General features: G+C 44.8%; 1 protein-coding gene across 2 annotated transcripts; it reads left to right on the forward strand.

The window, feature by feature from the left end:
- Positions 1–4494: 4494 nt before the first annotated feature.
- Positions 4495–9689, forward strand: LOC123106030 (bifunctional fucokinase/fucose pyrophosphorylase). Of its 2 annotated transcripts, XM_044528226.1 has the most exons (7): positions 4495–4936; positions 5071–5347; positions 5428–5795; positions 6598–6724; positions 6910–7929; positions 8252–8946; positions 9056–9689. In XM_044528226.1, the coding sequence occupies exons 1-7, from the start codon at positions 4616–4618 to the stop codon at positions 9461–9463; spliced, it is 3216 nt and encodes a 1071-aa protein (XP_044384161.1). In that variant the 5' UTR covers positions 4495–4615; the 3' UTR covers positions 9464–9689. The 2 variants fall into 2 exon arrangements, with proteins under 2 accessions (XP_044384161.1, XP_044384162.1); XM_044528227.1 differs by lacking the exon at positions 4495–4936 and having other exon boundaries at positions 5084–5327; positions 5419–5795.
- The last annotated feature ends 10712 nt before the right edge of the window (positions 9690–20401 follow it).

Consider the following 20401-nt stretch of genomic DNA (forward strand, 5'->3'; position numbering starts at 1 on the left):
GCAAAGTACTGTCAGAGGTCTCATACCTCTCGACACGGGCATGATTCTTAAATACTAATTTCAACTCTTGAAACATCTTATATGCTCCATGACGTTCAAAACGGTTTTTGAAGTCCCGGTTTTATGCCGTAAAGCATGGTGCACTAAACTATCAAGTAGTCATCATATCGAGCTTTCCAAACGTTCATAACGTTTGCATATACTCCTGCAATAGGTCTATCACCTAGCGGTGCATCAAGGACATAATTCTTTTGTGCAGCAATGAAGATAATCCTCAAATCACGGACCTAGTCCGCATCATTGCTACTATCATCTTTCAACTTAGTTTTCTCTAGGAAAGTATCAAAAATAAACAGGGGAGCTATACGCGAGCTATTGATCTACAACATAGATATGCAAATACTATCAGGACTAAGTTCATGATAAATTAAGGTTCAATTAATCATATTACTTAAGAACTCCCACTTAGATAGACGTCCCTCTAGTCATCTAAATGATCACGTGATCCAAATCAACTAAACCATGTCCGGTCATCACGTGAGATGGAGTAGTTTTCAATGGTGAACATCACTATGTTGATCATATCTACTATATGATTCACGCTCGACCTTTCGGTCTCAGTGTTCCGAGGCCATATCTGCATATGCTAGGCTCGTCAAGTTTAACCCGAGTATTCTGCGTGTGCAAAACTGGCTTGCACCCGTTGTATGTGACGTAGAGCTTATCACACCCGATCATCACGTGGTGTCTCGGCACGACGAACTGTAGCGATGGTGCATACTCAGGGAGAACACTTATACCTTGAAATTTAGTGAGAGATCATCTTATAATGCTACCGCCGAACTAAGCAAAATAAGATGCATAAAAGATAAACATCACATGCAATCAAAATATGTGACATGATATGGCCATCATCACCTTGTGCCTTTGATCTCCATCTCCAAATCACCGTCATGGTCTCCATCGTCACCGGCTTGACACCTTGATCTCCATTGTAGCATCGTTGTCGTCTCGCCAACTATTGCTTCTACGACTATCACTACCGCTTAGTGATAAAGTAAAGCAATTACATGGTGATTGCATTTCATACAATAAAACGACAACCATAAGGCTCCTGCCAGTTGCCGGTAACTGTTACAAAACATGATCATCTCATACAACAATTTATATCTCATCACGTCTTGACCATATCACATCACAACATGCCCTGCAAAAACAAGTTAGACATCCTCTACTTTGTTGTTGCAAGTTTTACGTGACTAATACGGGCTTCCAGCAAGAACCGTTCTTCCCTACGCATCAAAACCACAACGATTTTTTGTCAAGTGTGCTGTTTTAACCTTCAACAAGGACCGGGCGTAGTCAAACTTGATTCAACTAAAGCTAGAGAAACAGACACCCGCTAGCTACATGTGTGCGAAGCACGTTGATAGAACCAGTCTCATGAACGTGGTCATCAAATGTCGGTTCGGGCCGCTTCATCCAACAATACCGCCGAATCAAAGTAAGACATTGCTGGTAAGCAGTATGACTGTTATCGCCCACAACTCATTGTCTTCTACTCGTGCATATAACATCTACGCATAGACCTGGCTCTAATGCCACTGTTGGGGAACGTAGTATTTCAAAAAATTTACCTACGATCACGCAAGATCTATCTAGGAGATGCATAGCTACGAGCGGGGAGAGTGTGTTCATGTACCCTTGTAGACCGAAAGCAGAAGCGTTTTAGTAACGTGGTTGATGTAGTCAAACATCTTTGTGATCCAACTGATCCAAGTACCGAACGTATGGCACCTCCGCGTTCAGCACACGTTCAGCTCGATGACGTCCCTCGTGCTCTTAATCCAGTTGAGGATGAGGGTGAGTTTCGTCAGCACGACGGCGTGGGGATGGTGATGATGATGATACCAATACAGGGCTTCGCCTAAGCACTACGGCATGATCGAGGTGTGTAACTGTGGAGGGGGGCACCGCACACGGTTAAGAGAAGCTTGTGTGTTCTAGGGTGCCCCCTACCCCCGTATATAAAGGAGGGAGGGGGAGGCCAGCCGGACAAGCTAGGCGCGCCGGGAGAAGGGGAATCCTACTAGGACTCCAAGTCCTAGTAGGTTTCCACCTAAAGGAGAAGGGGGAAGGAAGGGAGAGGGGGGGCCGCGCCCCCAACCCCTTGTCCAATTCGGACTGGGCTTGGGGGGGGCGCCACCTCCTGGCTGCTGCCTCTCCTTCCCGCTAAGGCCCATCAACTCCCCGGGAGGTTCCGGTAACCTCCCGGAACTCCGAAAAATATCTGAACTTCTCCGGAACCATTCCGATGTCTGAATATAGCCTTCCAATATATGAATCTTTACCTCTCGACCATTTCGAGACTCCTCGTCATGTCCGTGATCTCATCCGGGGCTCCGAACAAACTTCGGTCATCAAATCACATAACTCATAATACAAACGTCATCGAACGTTAAGCGTGCGGACCCTATGGGTTCGAGAACTATGTAGACATAACCGAGACACATCTCCGGTCAATAACCAATAGCGGAACCTGGATTCTCATATTGGCTCCTACATATTCTATGAAGATCTTTATCGGTCAAACCGCATAACAACATACGTTATTCCCTTTGTCATCGGTATGTTACTTGCCCGAGATTCGATCGTCGGTATCCTCATACCTAGTTCAATCTCGTTACCGGCAAGTCTCTTTACTCATTCCGTAATGCATCATCCCGCAACTAACTCATTAGTCACATTGGCAAGGCTTATAGTGATGTGCATTACCGAGAGGGCCCAGAGATACCTCTCCGATACACGGAGTGACAAATCCTAATCTTGATCTATGCCAACCCAACAAACACCTTCGGAGACACCTGTAGAGCATCTTTATAATCACCCAGTTACGTTGTGACATTTGATAGCACACAAGGTGTTCCTCCGGTATTCGGGAGTTGCATAATCTCATAGTCAGAGGAACATGTATAAGTCATGAAGAAAGCAATAGCAATAAACTAAATGATCATAATGCTAAGCTAACGGATGGGTCTTGTCCATCACATCATTCTGATCCCATTCATTAAATGAAAACACATGTCTATAGCTAGGAAACTTAACCATCTTTGATTAACGAGCTAGTCAAGTAGAGGCATACTAGGGACACTCTGTTTTGTCTATGTATTCACACATGTACTAAGTTTCCGGTTAATACAATTCTAGCATGAATAATAAACATTTATCATGATATAAGGAAATATAAATAACAACTTTATTATTGCCTCTAGGGCATTTTTTTTCATATGGGCCATGGACTCATTACCCCTTCTAGTACCCATGGCCCAGTGAATTATCTCTTTTGTTCTTTCCACCTACCATCTCAAGTGTAACATTGGTTCTCTGTTAAGGGTCCCTGGCTTATACAAGGTCTCGCAAGCATGTAACTCGTTCACTCTCACTGAAATAAACTCGAGGGAAGGGGACTAGTGCTCCATGACTCGTTCGGGGAGCTATAAGTTCGAGTCCGAGGAGTCCCGTACGACGGGCCAAAATCGAGGAAGAAAAATTTGGAGAGGGTACCAAGGAGTCTCAAACAACTTGGGCATGTGATCGAACCACCCTCAATGCCCTCCTAATGCATGACTATGTTAGGCCTTGTACAATGTTAGGTGCTTAGAAAAATAAACCGAATTTTTCTGAAGCACCGGTATCTATTTCTACAGGAGAGACGCCTAACTAAGCGTCTACCCTGTACAAATAGGCACCGGTGATTAAGGAAAGGCTGGTTTATTTCTCTAAGGCATTGTACAATGCAAGGTACTTAGGAGAGGTGCTTGGAGAAATAAACCAGGCTTTCCTTAAGCACCGGTGCTTATTTGTACAGGGTAGACGCTTAATTAGGTGTCTCTCGTGTAGAAATAGACACTGGTGCTTCAGAGAAAACCCGGTTTATTTTTTTAAGCACCTCCCTAAGCACTTAGCATTGTACAAGGCCTGAGCACCTCCCGTAAGCACCTTGCATTGTACAAGGCCTCACGGTCCATTGAGGTGAGCGAGCCTACTAAAAAAACACCAACGTGCCAATCTTGTCGGTGTGTGATGACCTTCACTGTAAGGCAAGTCGTGCAAACCCTCTAATTAAATATTTGTTGTGCTCACCTTACTAGACCTCCTTCGGTCATAGTCTCCTAATCACACGTTGTTTTCCCAAAACGATACCAAAAAAAAACAATGATGGCGTTACACTTTAGGGCCTCTCTTTTTTGTTGCCGAGATACTTTAGGGCCTCTCTGATTCACATGATTTTAAAAACGCAAGATTAGGAGAACAATGGGGATAAAATGTCATGCTCATTCAAACTTCAAAGCCTATAGGTTTTGAGTTTGTTTGGTTACATCACATGAAAAAATATAAGTTTTTTTTTCGAGAGGTTTGAGTTGATGTCGTCCTCCCACCTTGTGCTAAGGAAAACAGAGGTTGAGAACCAGAGAGACCAGAAAAAAATCCCATGAACCGGCGGCACACACACCCTGCCTGTCACTCCAGGTCCAGGTCCACGGTCGGCTCACATAATTCCGGAGAGGGCGACGCGGAGGCTGACCAATCCAGCGAGCCAGCGAGCGATCCGCAGATGGAGCCGGCCCGTCGGCGCCGGCGGAGGGCGCACACGGCGGACGAGGCGGCGGCGGTGCTGCGCAAGGCCTGGTGCCGGCTGCGGCTGTCGGCGCGCGACCCGGCGCGGGTGCCGCCGTGGGACGCCGTCGTGCTCACGGCCGCCAGCCCCGAGCAGGCCGCGCTCTACGGCCGCCAGCTCGCGCGCGCGCGCCGCCTCGGCCTCTTCCCGCCCTCCACCGCCGCCCTCGCCGTCCCGGACCCCGACGGCGCCCGCATCGGCTCCGGCGCCGCCACGCTCCACGCCGTCGCCTCCCTCGCCCGCCACCTCCTCTCCCAGGTCAGTCAGGCCCTACCTCCCTTCGCCCTTCCCTCGCCTGCTCGCGCCACAGAACTGTACTAGCAGTCAAGTCAGTAGATTTCTTCTCCCTTGACCTGAAGAATTTTGACATCTGAACTGAATTTCTCTTGCAGGCCACCAAGGAAGAGATCGCCGAATTCCGTCTCCTCCCCGAGGCGAACGGCTCCTCCATGCCGCTGGCATCCGTGGTGCGCTTCATGGCCACCAAGCACGTGCTGCTGCTCCACGCCGGCGGCGACAGCAAGAGGGTTCCTTGGGCCAACCCCATGGGGAAGGCCTTCCTGCCGGTGCCTTACCTGGCCGGGGACAACCCCGACGGGCCTGTCCCGCTGCTCTTCGACCACATCCTCGCCGTCTCAGCCAGCGCAAGGCAAGCATTCAAGAACCAAGGTTGTCCTGTGACTTTGCAGGCAAAACTAGCAATTTCTGAGTAATAAATAGGTTCCATTTGATTGATATAGCCTGATCAGGTGGGATCTTCATAATGACCGGGGATGTTCTCCCCTGCTTCGATGCCGCGAACCTACTGCTCCCCGATGACGCTGCGTGCATCGTCACCGCGCCGACCACGCTCGATGTGGCCTCTAATCATGGAGTGGTGGTGGCGTCCAAGGATGGAACCGAGGGGCAGAATTACTCTCTCTGTTTGGTTGATAATCTCCTGCAGAAGCCGACAGTGAGGGAGCTTGTGGAGGGCCAGGCCATTCTAGATGATGGTAGAGCACTACTTGACACGGGGATAATAGCTGTGAGGGGTCAAGCATGGCAGGAGCTTGTTGCCCTTGCATACTCATCTAGCCAGACCATGATTGAGGAGATCATCACTAGCAGAAAAGAGGCAAGCTATCGTTTCCGGCATTGATATGTGAGCTATAACATATAACAAATGTAGATGTAGATTTTCTTTTTGACATCTTTCTAAATCACTTCTCTGTGCCCCACATGATCACTTTTGCATGCTGCACGACAGCCATTTATGTTTATGCAAACTAGTTTCAGGAAGTTATTATGCAAAAATACTTGATGAATTTGTAAAAACGCTACCATGATTGAGGAGATCATAACCAGCAGAAAAGAGGCAAGCTACCGTTTCCGGCATTGATATGTGAGCTATAACATTTAACAAACATAGATTTCCTTTCTGACATCTTTCTAAATCACTTTCTGTGCCCCCACATAATCACTTTTGCATGCCGGACAACAGCCAATTTATGTTTATGCAAACTAGGTTCAGGAAATTATGTCAGTGCGATTATTATGCAAAAATACTTGATGAATTTGTCTACATTTTGTTATCCCTGAAGAATACGACATTGCAATTTGTGTTGACCTTGTCTGTTTTGCTCTTAACCCTGATATGCCGGCAGCCGAACACATTCTGTTATAGGATTTGAATATGCATTCTCTCTGAATGATCACTTTTCTGTCAAAGAGAAACGCTACCAGATGGATAAGTTCACTATGTGTCTCATATTGAAAGCAGATTTCTTGCAAAAGCAAGGGGAAAGAAAGCAAATGTTCAAAATCCAGCTGTTCTTATCTTACCATGTTTAATTTAGATTGCTAACCTCAGAGACATAATTAATGATGTTCCATTTTAGCTTTCATTCTGTCCGCTCATACTTGTCAATCTACTGCAGTTGAGTTTATATGAAGATCTTGTGGCTGCATGGGTACCAACCAAACATGAATGGTTGAGGAACCGTCCATTTGGCAAGGAACTAATTGCTGCTTTAGGAAGACATAAGATGTTCAGCTTTTGTTCATGTATGTTCCTGGTTATATATAGTTATCTAGTTATGATTGCTTATTATGTTTGTGGTATTGTATTATATTGATTTTCTATCTCTAGCTTATATGCTTAAACTTTCGTGAATTTATGAATAGTTCATCTGTTTTCTTGGAGCAGTTGTGCAAATAGAATGCTAAGTTGGGACTGTTTTCCTTTTCAGATGACTTCTCATTTTTGCATTTTGGTACATCTGCTGAGGTTCTTGATCATTTGGCGGGTTCATATTCAGGACTTGTAGGTCGAAGGCACATGTGTTCGGTACCAGAGACCACTGCTTGTGATATTGCTGCGACAACAGTCATTTTGTGTAGCAAAATTTCTGCCGGGGTATCAATTGGAGAGGATTCATTGGTTTATGATTCATCACTTTCAGGCAGAGTAAGGATTGGGTCACAGTCCATTGTTGTTGGGGTGAATATACATGAGTTACATGGGGATAGTCCTCAAATTATCAGGAGTAGCACCTGTTTCACGCTACCTGATCGGCATTGCCTGTGGGAAGTGCCACTGGTAAACTCCATGGGAAGAGTCATGGTCTACTGCGGTCTTCATGACAATCCAAAAGTTGCTATGAATAGGGACGGGACTTTCTGTGGAAAGCCATGGAAAAATGTTTTGGAAGATCTTAAAATCCAGGATACGGATATTTGGGACACATCCAACCTTGACAAGTGCTTATGGAATGCTAGGCTTTTTCCCATCGTGTCTCCCCCTGAAATGCTGAATGTAGGCATGTGGCTCATGGGATCAGGACATGACCCAGATGGAAAAGTTAGTTGCATTTGGAGAAATTCACGCAGAGTCAGCCTGGAAGAGCTGCATCGCTCAATCGACTACCATCAGCTTTGCATGGATTCAGCCAAGCATCAAGCAGATCTTGCAGCTGCCGTAGCCAAAAGTTGCATGACATATGGCTTACTCGGGCGTAACCTGTTTCAGCTGTGTGAGGACATGTTAGGAAATGATAGTTCCAGTGTAGAAGTCTGCAAAGAATTACTTACATTTTTTCCAAGTCACGGGGATCAGTACTCTGGTGTTCTTCCTCAGAGCAGAGGATATCAGGTCAAAATGGATCTACTTAGAGCTTCTGGAGATCTTTCTACTGCTTCTTTGGTTGAAGAGAAAGTATGGGCTTCTGTTGCAAGTGAAACTGCATCAGCTATAAAATATGGGTCTAAAGGTACGTACTGTAGACACTGAAAATCACTAAAACCTTGTACTATTTTAGATGAACTTGCGTCTGTTCCATTCCATGCAAAATTATCTTACTAACTCCCTCTGTACCACAATACTTGTCGCCGGGGGAACTTGTACTGGTTTTCCCCAAGGACAAGTATTTCTGTACAGAGGGAGTAGAACACTGTATTTCTAAAATTAAATATACCACATCCCGTATTCTTTATGGAAGCAAAACGGAATCTTCATTGGCAATGAGTTTAGTTCTATTTTCTTACTATAAACACCGCTATTACCTTAATCAACAAATGTACCATTTCTTATAGAACCATCAAGCAGTGCAATGACGTCAAGCAATGGAAACCTGCGTCCTAAGAAGGTTGTAGTAGAATTACCGGTCCGTGTGGACTTTGTTGGGGGTTGGAGTGATACACCTCCATGGAGCTTGGAGCGTCCAGGTTGTGTTCTGAACATGGCAATAAGCCTGGAAGGACGCCTTCCAGTCGGGGCTACAACAGAGGCAACAGAAGACCACCATGGAGTTCTAATCGAAGATGACACCGACAGAAAGGTCTACATTGATGATCTGTCATCCATCTCTTGTCCATTCAAAGAAGACGACCCATTCCGTCTAGTGAAGTCTGCTCTCATCGTCACTGGCATCCTTGGCCATGAAATGCTGTTGACGTCAGGCCTGAAGATCAGGACCTGGGCAAATGTTCCTCGGGGAAGCGGACTCGGAACTTCGAGCATATTAGCGGCTGCTGTAGTCAAGTGTCTGTTCCAACTCATGGAAGACGATGGAGGCGATGATAATGTCGCCAGGGCTGTGCTGGTAGTAGAGCAGATAATGGGCACCGGTGGAGGGTGGCAGGACCAAATTGGTGGCCTGTATCCTGGGATCAAGTGCACCCAGAGCTTCCCAGGACAGCCGTTGCGCTTGCAGGTTGTTCCATTGTTGGCATCTCCCCAGTTGATCCAGGAACTGGAGCAACGTCTCCTCGTCGTGTTCACCGGCCAAGTAAGTTTGCATTCTTTGTTTTTGCATGGCCAGAGTATACACTGTCAAAATATCTTGAGGTTGCACATCCTGAATGGACTGCGCATTTCGTTGAACAAATGAATGGCAGGTGAGGCTGGCGCACCGGGTGCTGGAGAAGGTGGTGACGCGGTACCTGCGGCGCGACAGCCTGCTGATCTCCAGCATCAAGCGGCTGGCGGAGCTGGCCAGGGCCGGGAGGGAGGCCCTGATGAACGGCGAGGTGGACGAGCTGGGCGGCATCATGCTGGAGGCCTGGGGGCTGCACCAGGAGCTGGACCCCTTCTGCAGCAACAGGCTGGTGGACGAGCTGTTCGCGCTCGCCGACCCCTACTGCTGCGGCTACAAGCTCGTCGGTGCCGGCGGTGGCGGCTTCGCCCTCCTGCTCGCCAGGAGCCCAGGCCACGCCGTCGACCTCCGGCGCGTGCTTCAGGACTCCGCGGCCGGCCTCGACGTCACGGTGTACGACTGGAAGGTCGCCGTGCCACTGCCAAGATGATGGACGAGGAAAGCACATACACTTGTGGTGTAAGTATACCCGACAAGAACTCGCCTGACACGCACTCATTCTTGTCATCATTTGTGAATTGTGATGCAAGTATACAATGAAATCTGGAATTTTGACAAAAAATCATGGACATGTTCTTCAATGTGAAATTTTCATCCACTTGGCATATAAATCAGTACAACCATGCAAAGTTCGGTTGTTGGATCTGTTGATCTGATATCTAGATATTTGGTGTAATACTTTCGGCCGATTTGAGTTTGGATATGACAAGTTTTGGAGATTAACATGATGCGTAGTGTGTTAGCTTTCTACGTGGGCCGCCGGTGGGTCATATGAACGCACGAAAATAATTAGTATTATATATATAAAGTGAAAAGATGGTCATGTATTGCAATAAAAAGTATTCGCTTATTTATAGAAAATCAATCAATTTTGAAAATTTGGTCACATACTACTAAAATACACTATGAACAGTTTTAAAAATGCACGCTAAACAATTTCTAGTTAACGACATACATTTATCTAAATATGCAGTTAATCAATTTTTAAGAATAAAATGAACATTTTTTATATACACGTTGAACATTTTGTAAATGTATACGACACAAAATTATAAAATACATGAGTAACATTTTTTAAATACACGTCCAACATTTTATAAATGTACGTGATACAAAATTATAAAATACATTACTAACATTTTTTTGTTCATCGTACATGAATTTTACATGCACGGTTCATGGTAGTCGCTCGAACCAGCCATGTTTTTTTTTCTTCACCGTACATGAATTTTACATGTATGGTCTAGGTGGGTGTATCCGGAGTAGCTCTCTAAATGGTGTGAGTGGCCCGGGAGCGGGTGGACTACCGTGTAATCTGCTCCCAGCCTCCCACCCAAATGATTAGGTTTCTGTACCCTTTTCTCCCCTTTAATATATGGTACGTACTCTCGTGCGTGTTTTACATGTTTGTTTCTAGTTTGAATATAAAAACTTGTCATATAATATAGTCATGTGACGAGTCCTACCTGAATCTCATTTTTCTTTTTGTAGTTTACTACTTCCTTCGTCCCACAATATAAGACGTTTTTGCAAGCTAACATAGTATACAAAAACGTCTTATATTATGAGATGGAGGGAGTAGTTTGTTAGAGGAGGGTGATTTTAGCTGGGTGTTGGGCGGGCGCCATGGGCGGCACCAAATCTCAAGATGCACCGAGATAATTTCCGACGCATGGAACATATGTGGTGCGCCGGGTGAAAATGGTGATACCGGTCAGCACGGAATTCGCAATTGATTCCTCAAAAAGGAAAAAAGAAACATGGAATTCGCAATTTTACACATGGATGCCGGTTGAACAGCGAATTGGGAACAACATTTGTTAGTTTCATACGAGTGTAAAAAACATATATATAAATTGTTCGCTCGTGAAAGTAACTATACTTCGCGTGCTTCAATGATTATTTTCGTATTTTCTACGCAGATTGTAATAAGGCACCGATTTGTGCACAAAAACATAACTGCAGGATGCGAAAGCAATGCTCTGTAACTGTTCCAGTGCATTCCTTGCAATCAAGAACCATCCAACGAAACAGAAATAGATGCATGTTGCATACAGTTTGACCTCCTCCCCCGTGTGGCGGCGCCGCGCAGCACCGGGCCTCCCCGCCGGGCCTCCCTCTCCTCCCGCCACCGCCGCCGAGGGCATCACATGCTAAGCCTGCGGGCCGCAGCGGCGGTGGCGGCAATCTTCCTCGGCCGGCGATCGGATCTGGGTGGCGGAGACCCACTCCGGCCGATTCAAGGGTGGTGGCGCAGGCCGGTGGCAACCAAGGTTGTTGTGCTGGCGGCGATGACGAAGAGATCACGTCGGCGGCTAGGGTGTCCGATCTGGATCCCATTCGGATCTGGATGGTGGTTCCTCGAGCCGTCGTGCGCATCCTCTGGACTAGGCACGCGACACGAGGACGTCGGGGGCTCCGCCCCTGGGCATGGAGGTGGTGGCCATCTTCTTCGCCGGAGGTGGTCGGCTAGATGGTTGTGGATTCTCGCATCCAGTCCCGGCGTATAGTGGGGAGATGAGGCTGCCGATGAAAACCGTGATATGACTCAGGTCATGGCGGGTGATGGCGGCATTTTCATGTCGTTATCTTGTTGAAGACATCGCCTCTGCAGCTTCTGTCGACTTGCTTGCGCTGCTCTGGGTGAAAACCTAGACCCGGAGTTTCCGGATCGGACGATGATGGTGCTTTTGGCGTCGTTTTCCCTCATGGGGCATCGTTTTTTGAGCAGCGGCTGGATGCAGGACCAGAGGACGGATTCTTTAGTGGAGCGGTGCGGCATCTCACTCATTGATGGCGGCAGGTCTCGACGGCATAGCGTTGTGGTGACTCTGCGTCCGATGCGCGCAGGAGGGTGACGCGGTATGGCATCGTGGTGGCGTCGGCGGCAGCTAGACCGGGCAAGATAGATGCAGCAGTACAACTCTGAAGATGGATTGGTGGCAGGTGGTTGCGGCGGCCTCAGACCCAGCAGGCGTCCTGGTTAAGGAGTGCGCCGGACTGGTAGGTGACCCATACCTGGCAGGCGTCCTGATTGGGACCTCAGGTCTTAGATGTTAGGTTTGGCTGCGAGGTATGTTCGGTACTAGGCCCAGACTATCAGCATCTCATCATCACTTGGATAGGAGTAGTGACACTTTTTGCCTAGACGGTGACTTCAATCTTACTGTTGTATGACTTTGTAAGGTCTTGTGTGAATAATTAATAAAGTGGCTGCTGTTAGGATGATCTCCACTGTGTGGGCCCAACGGCTCACCGGGCCCTTAGATCCGCGCCCTGATCGGGGGCTCTCAACCCACTATGGGTGACGGGCCCCTGTCACCTGCACTATATAAAGAGGTGGGGGCCAACGGCTCGCTACACGAGGTTCGTTACGACGCCGCACACCCCACCTAAATCCCCTACCGATCTAGGGTTAGTGCAGTGCTGAAGCACCGCCATCGCTATTCTCTACCATCACCGGCCACCGTCACCATGGCCAGCACCGGGACCTCCTCGAGCCACAAGTGAAGGTAGGACCACCGATCTAATCTAGCCTAACCGATCTACAGTGACAACAATGGTATCAGCCAGATTGGGTTAGATTTTTTCGGTTGAAAAGAAATCACAGAAAGTTATCCCCTCCTCTGGAACCCTAGAACAGAGCAAAGAAAATTTCCACCGGAGAAGGGCCTTGGGCTCGCCGGCAAAGATGCGTCGCCGCAAGGCCGCACCGGTTCCTCTCGATCCGAACGGGCATCGGCAAGCCGAGCCATTCGGACGAAGAACAACCCCGCGAGGGGCAAAGTACACTGCAGCCAAATCGCTCGACGGCGGCGCACTCACCTCAAGGGGAACGTGCAGCCGGCGAGGGGGATGGCCACGGCGCTGCATCTCGCCGTCGTCGTTTACTCTGATGAGAGGTGGAGACGGACAGGGGGTTGAAAGAAGGGGAACGGGAAAGGGAAAGGATAAAACAGAGGGTCACGCGCGCAGCGCGGTGGCTTCAGGTCGCCGTCGGCGGCGGCCAGACATAGCTCGCCGGTGGCCTCGGGCCCTGGCCGCGCAGACAGTTCGGCCCCGCCCTCTCTGCAACAGGAAAGAGAAGGGGAACGGGAGGAAGGAGAAGCGAGCGCGAGGCGGCGCGGTGGTCTTCGACCCCGTCGCTGGCGGCCTGGCTGAGCGCCGCAGGTGGCCCGCCGTCGCCGTGTTCGAATGAACAGAGGAGTCGAGCGATGCGTGCGCCAGCGCAAGAGGCGAGCGGCGCGAGCGATGTGGAAATGGGCTAGGTTTCCCCCAACGGGTGCTGCCCGATTTTTTGTTCACCCGATATGCACGTGTGGCCGTCGGATGGCAACCGGTGGCTGCGATTAACCCTAGCCGGTGCCACGGGCCTTTTGGGCCGAAAGTGGCACAGGCCGGCCTCGGCAGCGCGGGCGCAGGAGCCGGACCAGGCCAGCCGCTGCTGGGCCGTGGCCAGTCGTCGCGGGCGCGCGCGCGGGCCGCTGGGTCGACGCCGTAGCCACACGCCGGGCCAACTGCCATTTTTTATTTTTGTTTTTAATAGTTTTAGTCTAGTTTTTGGGCAGTTTTTCAAATAGTTTTTCTATGCCAATTTTTTCCAACGAAAATTTTGTCTTAGTAAATAGAAAATTAAACAAAAAAAGTTTCTGAAAATGAAAATAGAAAATTTTCAGAAAAAGAAATGTTTTCATGAATTTTACAAAGAAAATAATAAAGTTCATGAATTTTGATTTTGTCAAAGAAAAGTTTCTGTAAAGAATAAAAAGTTCATGAATTTTCTATTCATGTTTTTCCAATGCAAATAAAAATAAAAGTGCTCCTTTAAAAGTGAATAGAACTAAAGTAAAAGATTAAATTGTTGCTTCTCTAATGCTTTTTAAACCAACCGGTTAAAATTGCTTAGAGAGTAAAAGCGTACAGAATTGTTTCTGCATAGAATATTGAAAGTTTCTGCTGCAAAGAAAAAGTTTTATCCTCCAATTAAATTGGAACCAATCGGAAAATTTAATTGGAAGAACTGTTCTTAGCAATGTTTTCCCCTGTGGGTGAAATAAGATGCAGATAGTTTCCGCTTTGACAAAAGAAAGATATTTGTTTTAAAGTTAAAATATGGTATTATTATTTTCTGACCAACGTTGATGATAACTGTACTATAATTCTATGAGTCTTATGTTCAAAGCTTAAATCTCTGATAAATTTTGTATCAAAGTGATCAATTTTCAGAGAACAGATAAAGATCAAGAAATGCTCTTGAACTAGAGAAATGTATATTTCTTGTTCCCGCTGCAATAAAGTTGATGATGATGATTATTTCTTAGCAAAGTTGTTTAATAGAAATACTATCATCACATTGTTTATGAGTTATATGCATTATTTCCATTTTCGCCCATTGGTGATATGGAATTAATATAAAAGGATGATGTTTTATTCTAATTTTGCCACAACGCTGATTTAGAATATAAAAAGAAAGTTTTAAATGGTTTAATGTGCATATTTTTTAACCAGACCAACGTAGGGTTATTTTTTATGCTCATTAATGTTGATTATTGACTAAGTTTTCTTAGACAAAAAGTTTTCCATGCTTTCATTCGTGAAAGCGAATGGTTGGGTACTTATGACCCGAAAGATGACCAAGAAAGGTCATAACGTGAGGGAGTATGTTCTCTCCAAAGAATGGCTTCAAAAGAAAATAATTATTGGATATTAATCCAAGAAAGAAAAGAGATAGATCATTGAGAGTCTTGGTTGACGAATGTTTTTCATGTACTCTCTATGAAGAAGATTTCAGTCAACACGATTTGAGCTGAAACAAGCAACATGTGTGTTTAATTTGACCAACGTCGGATGAAGCATGTATGTCAAAGAGCATTCGAATTTATTTCTGAATTTGATGAATGAATATGCAACCAAAAGAGCCAATTTTGACATTTATGTCCCTTATAGGGAAGTACCCGCATAGCGGGAAAAAGATGATTATGATAAAACCCGCATGGCGGGAAAAGTCTGGGACAATATCTGCATAACGGGGTAAAGTTGACATAGTATATATATATATCCTGTATGGCGGGAGAAATTTTGGCAAAGGACTTATCCTGTATGACAGGAGAAAGATATGATGACTCATGTGCTTTCAATGTGTCCCACTCTAGGAGAAAAGTATGGAGTTGCTATTATACTTTCCTAGTATCGTCCGTACACCTTATGTGTAACGGTCATTAACCACTCAATAAATCCAAAGAGAATAAAAGTGACAGACGAACCTAAAGATAAGATTAATATGCAAGTGTGACTTGCAAAAGTACTAATAATAAAGAACTCTGTTGAGTTTCTGAAATGGAATGATGAAAAAGTACTCCCATATCAGTTAACAGATAACTTCATTTCACATGAAGTAAACAGATGAATGAAATAGATAATTGAAGTTTCCTCAATTCACAAAAGTTATGAATGGTTTTTGAAATTGTGGTAGAAAATTTCTTGCAACATTTCGAGGGGGAGAAAGAAATATTAGATAAATTAAGAATGATGAAACTCCCCTATACTTTAGATGATGTGATGCACATTATGCATCTAAAGTGATCCATTAATGAAGAATGTGATCGTCTGGGGGAGTACGACGGTCATAATAATACCCCTAAAGAATAGAAATAGTTGGATCCCTGGATCTTTTATAGTTTCAACAGCAGACTAAGGAATACTAAGACGGTGCTTAAAAGTGCCATAAAGAAGAAAGTTTTAACAGAATAAACCCAAATAATAAAGTTTAAAGATACCCCATTTTAGTGAAGATGGAGTAAATCTGGGGGAGCATGGTATGAAAATACCAAAGACTATAGAATTAATTTGCTTCTTGGCAATGACAAAGCAACAACAGCCCCATATGAAAGAAGTGCTAGTACCTAAGACACAGATGGTCTTAAGGAATGAGAAAATCAGATACTTCTGATTACTATAAAGTCTATGTTAGTGAAATTCAAATGGAGGTTGATCACACCTCATTTAAAGCGCTCAATCGAGTTTTGAGACTCATAAGTAATTTTCAATGGAGCCAAAATAGTAGGCTGTAAAGGGTCTACAAGGTCAATGTGACTCCAAAGGAAATATGTAAAGGTGTAAAGCACGACTTAAATTGAAAGTTTTGTGCATGATCTGAGTTACATCAGATGAAAGTAAAGAACACAAGGGATGCTGCTTCAAGAAGTCTTTTATGGACTAGAGCAAGTCTCTAGGCAGTGGCATTTAAAGTTAAAAGAATCATATGTTATTTTGGGTTAAAGAAAATGAGAGGACAATTTTATTCGTGCAAAGTTATAGAATGGGAAATTCATTTCCTAATCCTATGCATGTGGATGACATCCTACTTGCTAGTGGTGATGTCAACCTACTACGAGAGGAGAAAAGAAGTTCTTGTCCTCAAAGTTCAAAAGAATGTTCTCGGTAGAGTGTCTCTCATTATAAGTAACGAGATTCACGAAGAAAAGAATAAAAGGGGGGTATTAGGGATGTCGAATGGACATGCTAAGAAATAGGTCTCTAAAGTATGCATGCGAGAAAACCTACGCTTGTTCTTATAGTCAAGGGTAATGGAACTGGAAACTATGGTGTTCCAAGAGTTGATGAGAAAAGATTGAAAACGGATATGGTACCATATGCTTGAGTTGTTGGAAGCTCAATACATTACCCTGACACAGTTCACGTATCCGGATTGTTTTGGCAATGTCCAGTCCATATATAGATCACTGGAATGGATTCAAAGATATCGGCCTCATGCTGAAAGAAATAAGTGCTCTCAAAAGATTGTGAGTACAAAGACAGGACTTGTGAAATGTATAGCGAAATCCACAATTGTCGCTAATTTTCATACTTGGAGGTTTTTGTGTGGAAAAGCTCCAAAGAATGAAACAACTATCATCAATGTGATGCAAGGATATTTTATAGCTTGATATGAGGCTGAGGGACAGGCAAAATGGTTAAAGAGACCTGTACCCGGAGTTGATAATGGTTGACAACAGCGATAACCATTTTAATTTTTTCGCTACTATGACAACGAGTCAAGTGTTGATGCCAAACACATTGACTCAGAGTTATGTGTTGTAAAGGAGAAAGTCCAAAATTATGTAGAAATGCTTGAAGCATAAAAGCAACAGAGAAGTGTTTGCAGATCTGCTTATTAAAGGCTTACCGCCCGGTGTGTTCGAAGAACACACAGTCGACATGGGTTTTATGGTATAGTCTAACATTCCCGGACAATAAAGGGTCCAAGGTTAAAGAATTTGTTTCAAAACAGAGAGGTACGTTGTGGCTGTCTGATTCTATCGGCAATTGAGTTGTAACCATGAAACATGTTCTATGTATTGATCTGTTATGAAACGAGTAAAGTAAAAGTATAAGGTCAAAAGTAAAAATTGAGATCAAGGGGAAGAATGTTAGGATGATCTCCACTGCATGGGCCCAACGGCCCACCAGGCCCTTAGATCCGCGCCCTGATCGAGGGCGCTCAACCCACTATGGGTGACGGGCCCTTGTCACCTGCACTATATAAAGAGGTGGGGGCCGGCGGCTCGCTACATGAGGTTCGTTACGACGCCGCACACCCCACCTAAATCCCCTATCGATCTAGGGTTAGTGCAGTGCTGACGGGAAGCACCGCCATCGCTACTCTTTGCCATCACCGGCCACCGTCACCATGGCCGGCACCGGAACCTCCTCGAGCCACAAGTGAAGGTAGGACCACCGATCTAATCTAGCCTAACCGATCTACAATCACAACAGCTGCATGCATCGTCTAGATGCAGAGGCCGGGGGTCCTCCTCCATTTCTAAAAAAAATATTGCATACAGTTGCTTCTCAGAAATTAGTATACACACGAACTTGCAAATTAGCTGATTTGCAGGCGGTGAGTTTGAGGTCTGCGTTCTTCCAAATTGCTTAATTGTAGTGGTGCTTGCTCACAGGTTCACACGTCTTCCTTGTCCCAACTTCCTTACAGCTACCGCGTCTGCGTTATTGCTTCAGATGGAGCCGAATTTGTAAATATTTACCACTCCAGTTGTCCGAAACAACCTGCCAACCGAGCATGCATACGAACTCCCAAGTCTTCATGCTGCCGCCTCTCAGATCAGGTCCACGCCGAGTGAATTGGCTGCTATTGTCCCTGGGGCAAAAATAAATAAATCAAATTCCTTGTGCATGTCTTGGAAAGAAGCTTTTATCGATGCTGGCCATGGATCCAGGTACGCAAGGTTGAAGTCGCTTACATGGTGCAAACACCTGTATCTCTCTCTGTTCCGAGTGTTCCTGCACCAACACACACAAAAAATGCAGCTGCAAGCCTCTACTTTCTTTGTTACTCCCTCCATCCCATAATATAAGAGCGTTTTTGCTTATATATTATGGACAGAGGGAGTATCTCTCAGTAGACTTGTCTAATCAAGAGTGATGCTCTTTGTATGATTGAGATTATATGCATGCATGCATCATCTTTTACTCTCTCCGTTTCTAAATATTTGTTTTTTTAGAAATTTTAAATGGACTACCACATGCGAATGTATTATATAGACATATTTTAGAGTATAGATTCACTCATTTTGCTTCGTATGTAGTCACTTGTTGAAATGTGCTAGTTCAATGTTTTGACAGAAGCACGCGGTGTAATTCCATTAATTTTTGGATTTCGATCGTATCTAAGATCCTTTTCTTTTATCTAGGTTGTTAACTCAATGGTAGAGTACTCGGTTTTTAAGTGCGGCTTGTTGAAATTTCTAGAAAGACAAATATTCAGAAACGGAGGGAGTAGATTCGATTGCAAATGGAAAGAGCCCTAAGTAGTAACACAAGAGTTGAAGTGCATGTGAGACGAAACTTCATGCCAAGACTTTGGTCGTCGGTCTTGGCACATGCAGCAGCACCAGTCGTGCTACTGCCTAATTAACCACGCAACACTAGTAGAAAAAGGGGGCTTTGGTCCAGGCTGGGTAACCCCATTAATCCCGGTTCAGTCCAGAACCGAGACCAATGGGTGCATTAGTCCCGGTTCGTGCGGCTAAGGCATTAGTCTCGGTTCACTTTGGCTCTTTAGTCCCGGTTCATGCCACGAACCGGGACTAAAGGGTGCAATGCCCATTAGTCCTGGTTGGTGGCACCAACCGAGACTAAAGGTCTAACCTTTAGTACCGGTTGGTGCCACCAACCGGGACTAATGGCCTTTGAGGCATTAGTACCAGTTCATGGCACGAACCGGTACTAAAGGTTTAATTTTCAAACTCTCGCCCCCCCCCCCCGGACCGCCTTTTCAGTTTTAGAAAAAAAAAGAAAATGATGGAAATATCAAAAAAATAAAATAAAACAAGTTTCCCATGTGATATGTGGTCTAGTTGTTGGGAAAATTTACAAATATGAATTTCGACTTTATTTACAAAATCTCTCTGGAATTTGTAAAATGGGCATAACTTTTGCATACGAACTCGGATTAAAAAGTTTTTTATATGAAAAATCATCTACTCAAAAAGTTACATCCGATGGAGACTGCCTACGGCCTGTTTGCAAATTTGTAGAATTCTCAAATTCCAAAAGGAAAAAAAGTTATGCTCAAATTTCAGTTTTTTTTTAAATTTTCATTAAATCTGGTCAAACTATGGTCAAACTACTTATTCAAGAAGTATTAGTGTTACTAAATAATTATTCAAGAATATTAGTGTTATTAAATAATTATTTCAGTTTTTTTGAATTTTGGTCAAATCTGGTCAAACTATGGTCAAACTACTTATTCAAGAAATATTAGTGTAACTAAATAATTATTGTTTTTTAGAACAATAGTTTCAAACTCAAACAGTGAAATGTGTGACTTCATGCTCAAGCTAAAATCCTGAGGGTTAATAGGATTAACATCTTACTATTGTCAGGAAAACAACGAGTGCAGACTTGGAAACGAGAGAGAATAGAACCTGAAAGTTAAGCGTGCTCAGGCTGGAGGAGTGGGAGGATGGATGACCGTCCGGGAAGTTAGATGATTTAGAATGATGAGGGGTGATTAGGGATTAAATTGAGCAGTGATGAGAGGGGTGATTAGAGATTAGAGGTTAAAATAAATCAGAAATTTAAAAATAAAAAAATAAAAAAAAATTTCAAAAAAAATCAGAAAAATTACCTTTAGTACCGGTTAGTGTTACCAACCGGGACTACTAGTGCAAGTGGACTGGACTGGGTGGGTACCATTCATGCACCCGCTGCAAATTCAGTCCAGCCACTGAAAGGATTGAGGCCTAGTCATTCCAAAGTGGTCAAAAGAGAACAAAGTCTACATTATTGCTGGGAATATTAGCACACTACTTGCAAACCAAACCAAGAGAAAGGCCAAAAGCATATG

This window comes from Triticum aestivum, chromosome 5A, assembly GCF_018294505.1.
Source record: "Triticum aestivum cultivar Chinese Spring chromosome 5A, IWGSC CS RefSeq v2.1, whole genome shotgun sequence".
Taxonomy (NCBI): Eukaryota; Viridiplantae; Streptophyta; class Magnoliopsida; order Poales; family Poaceae; genus Triticum; species Triticum aestivum.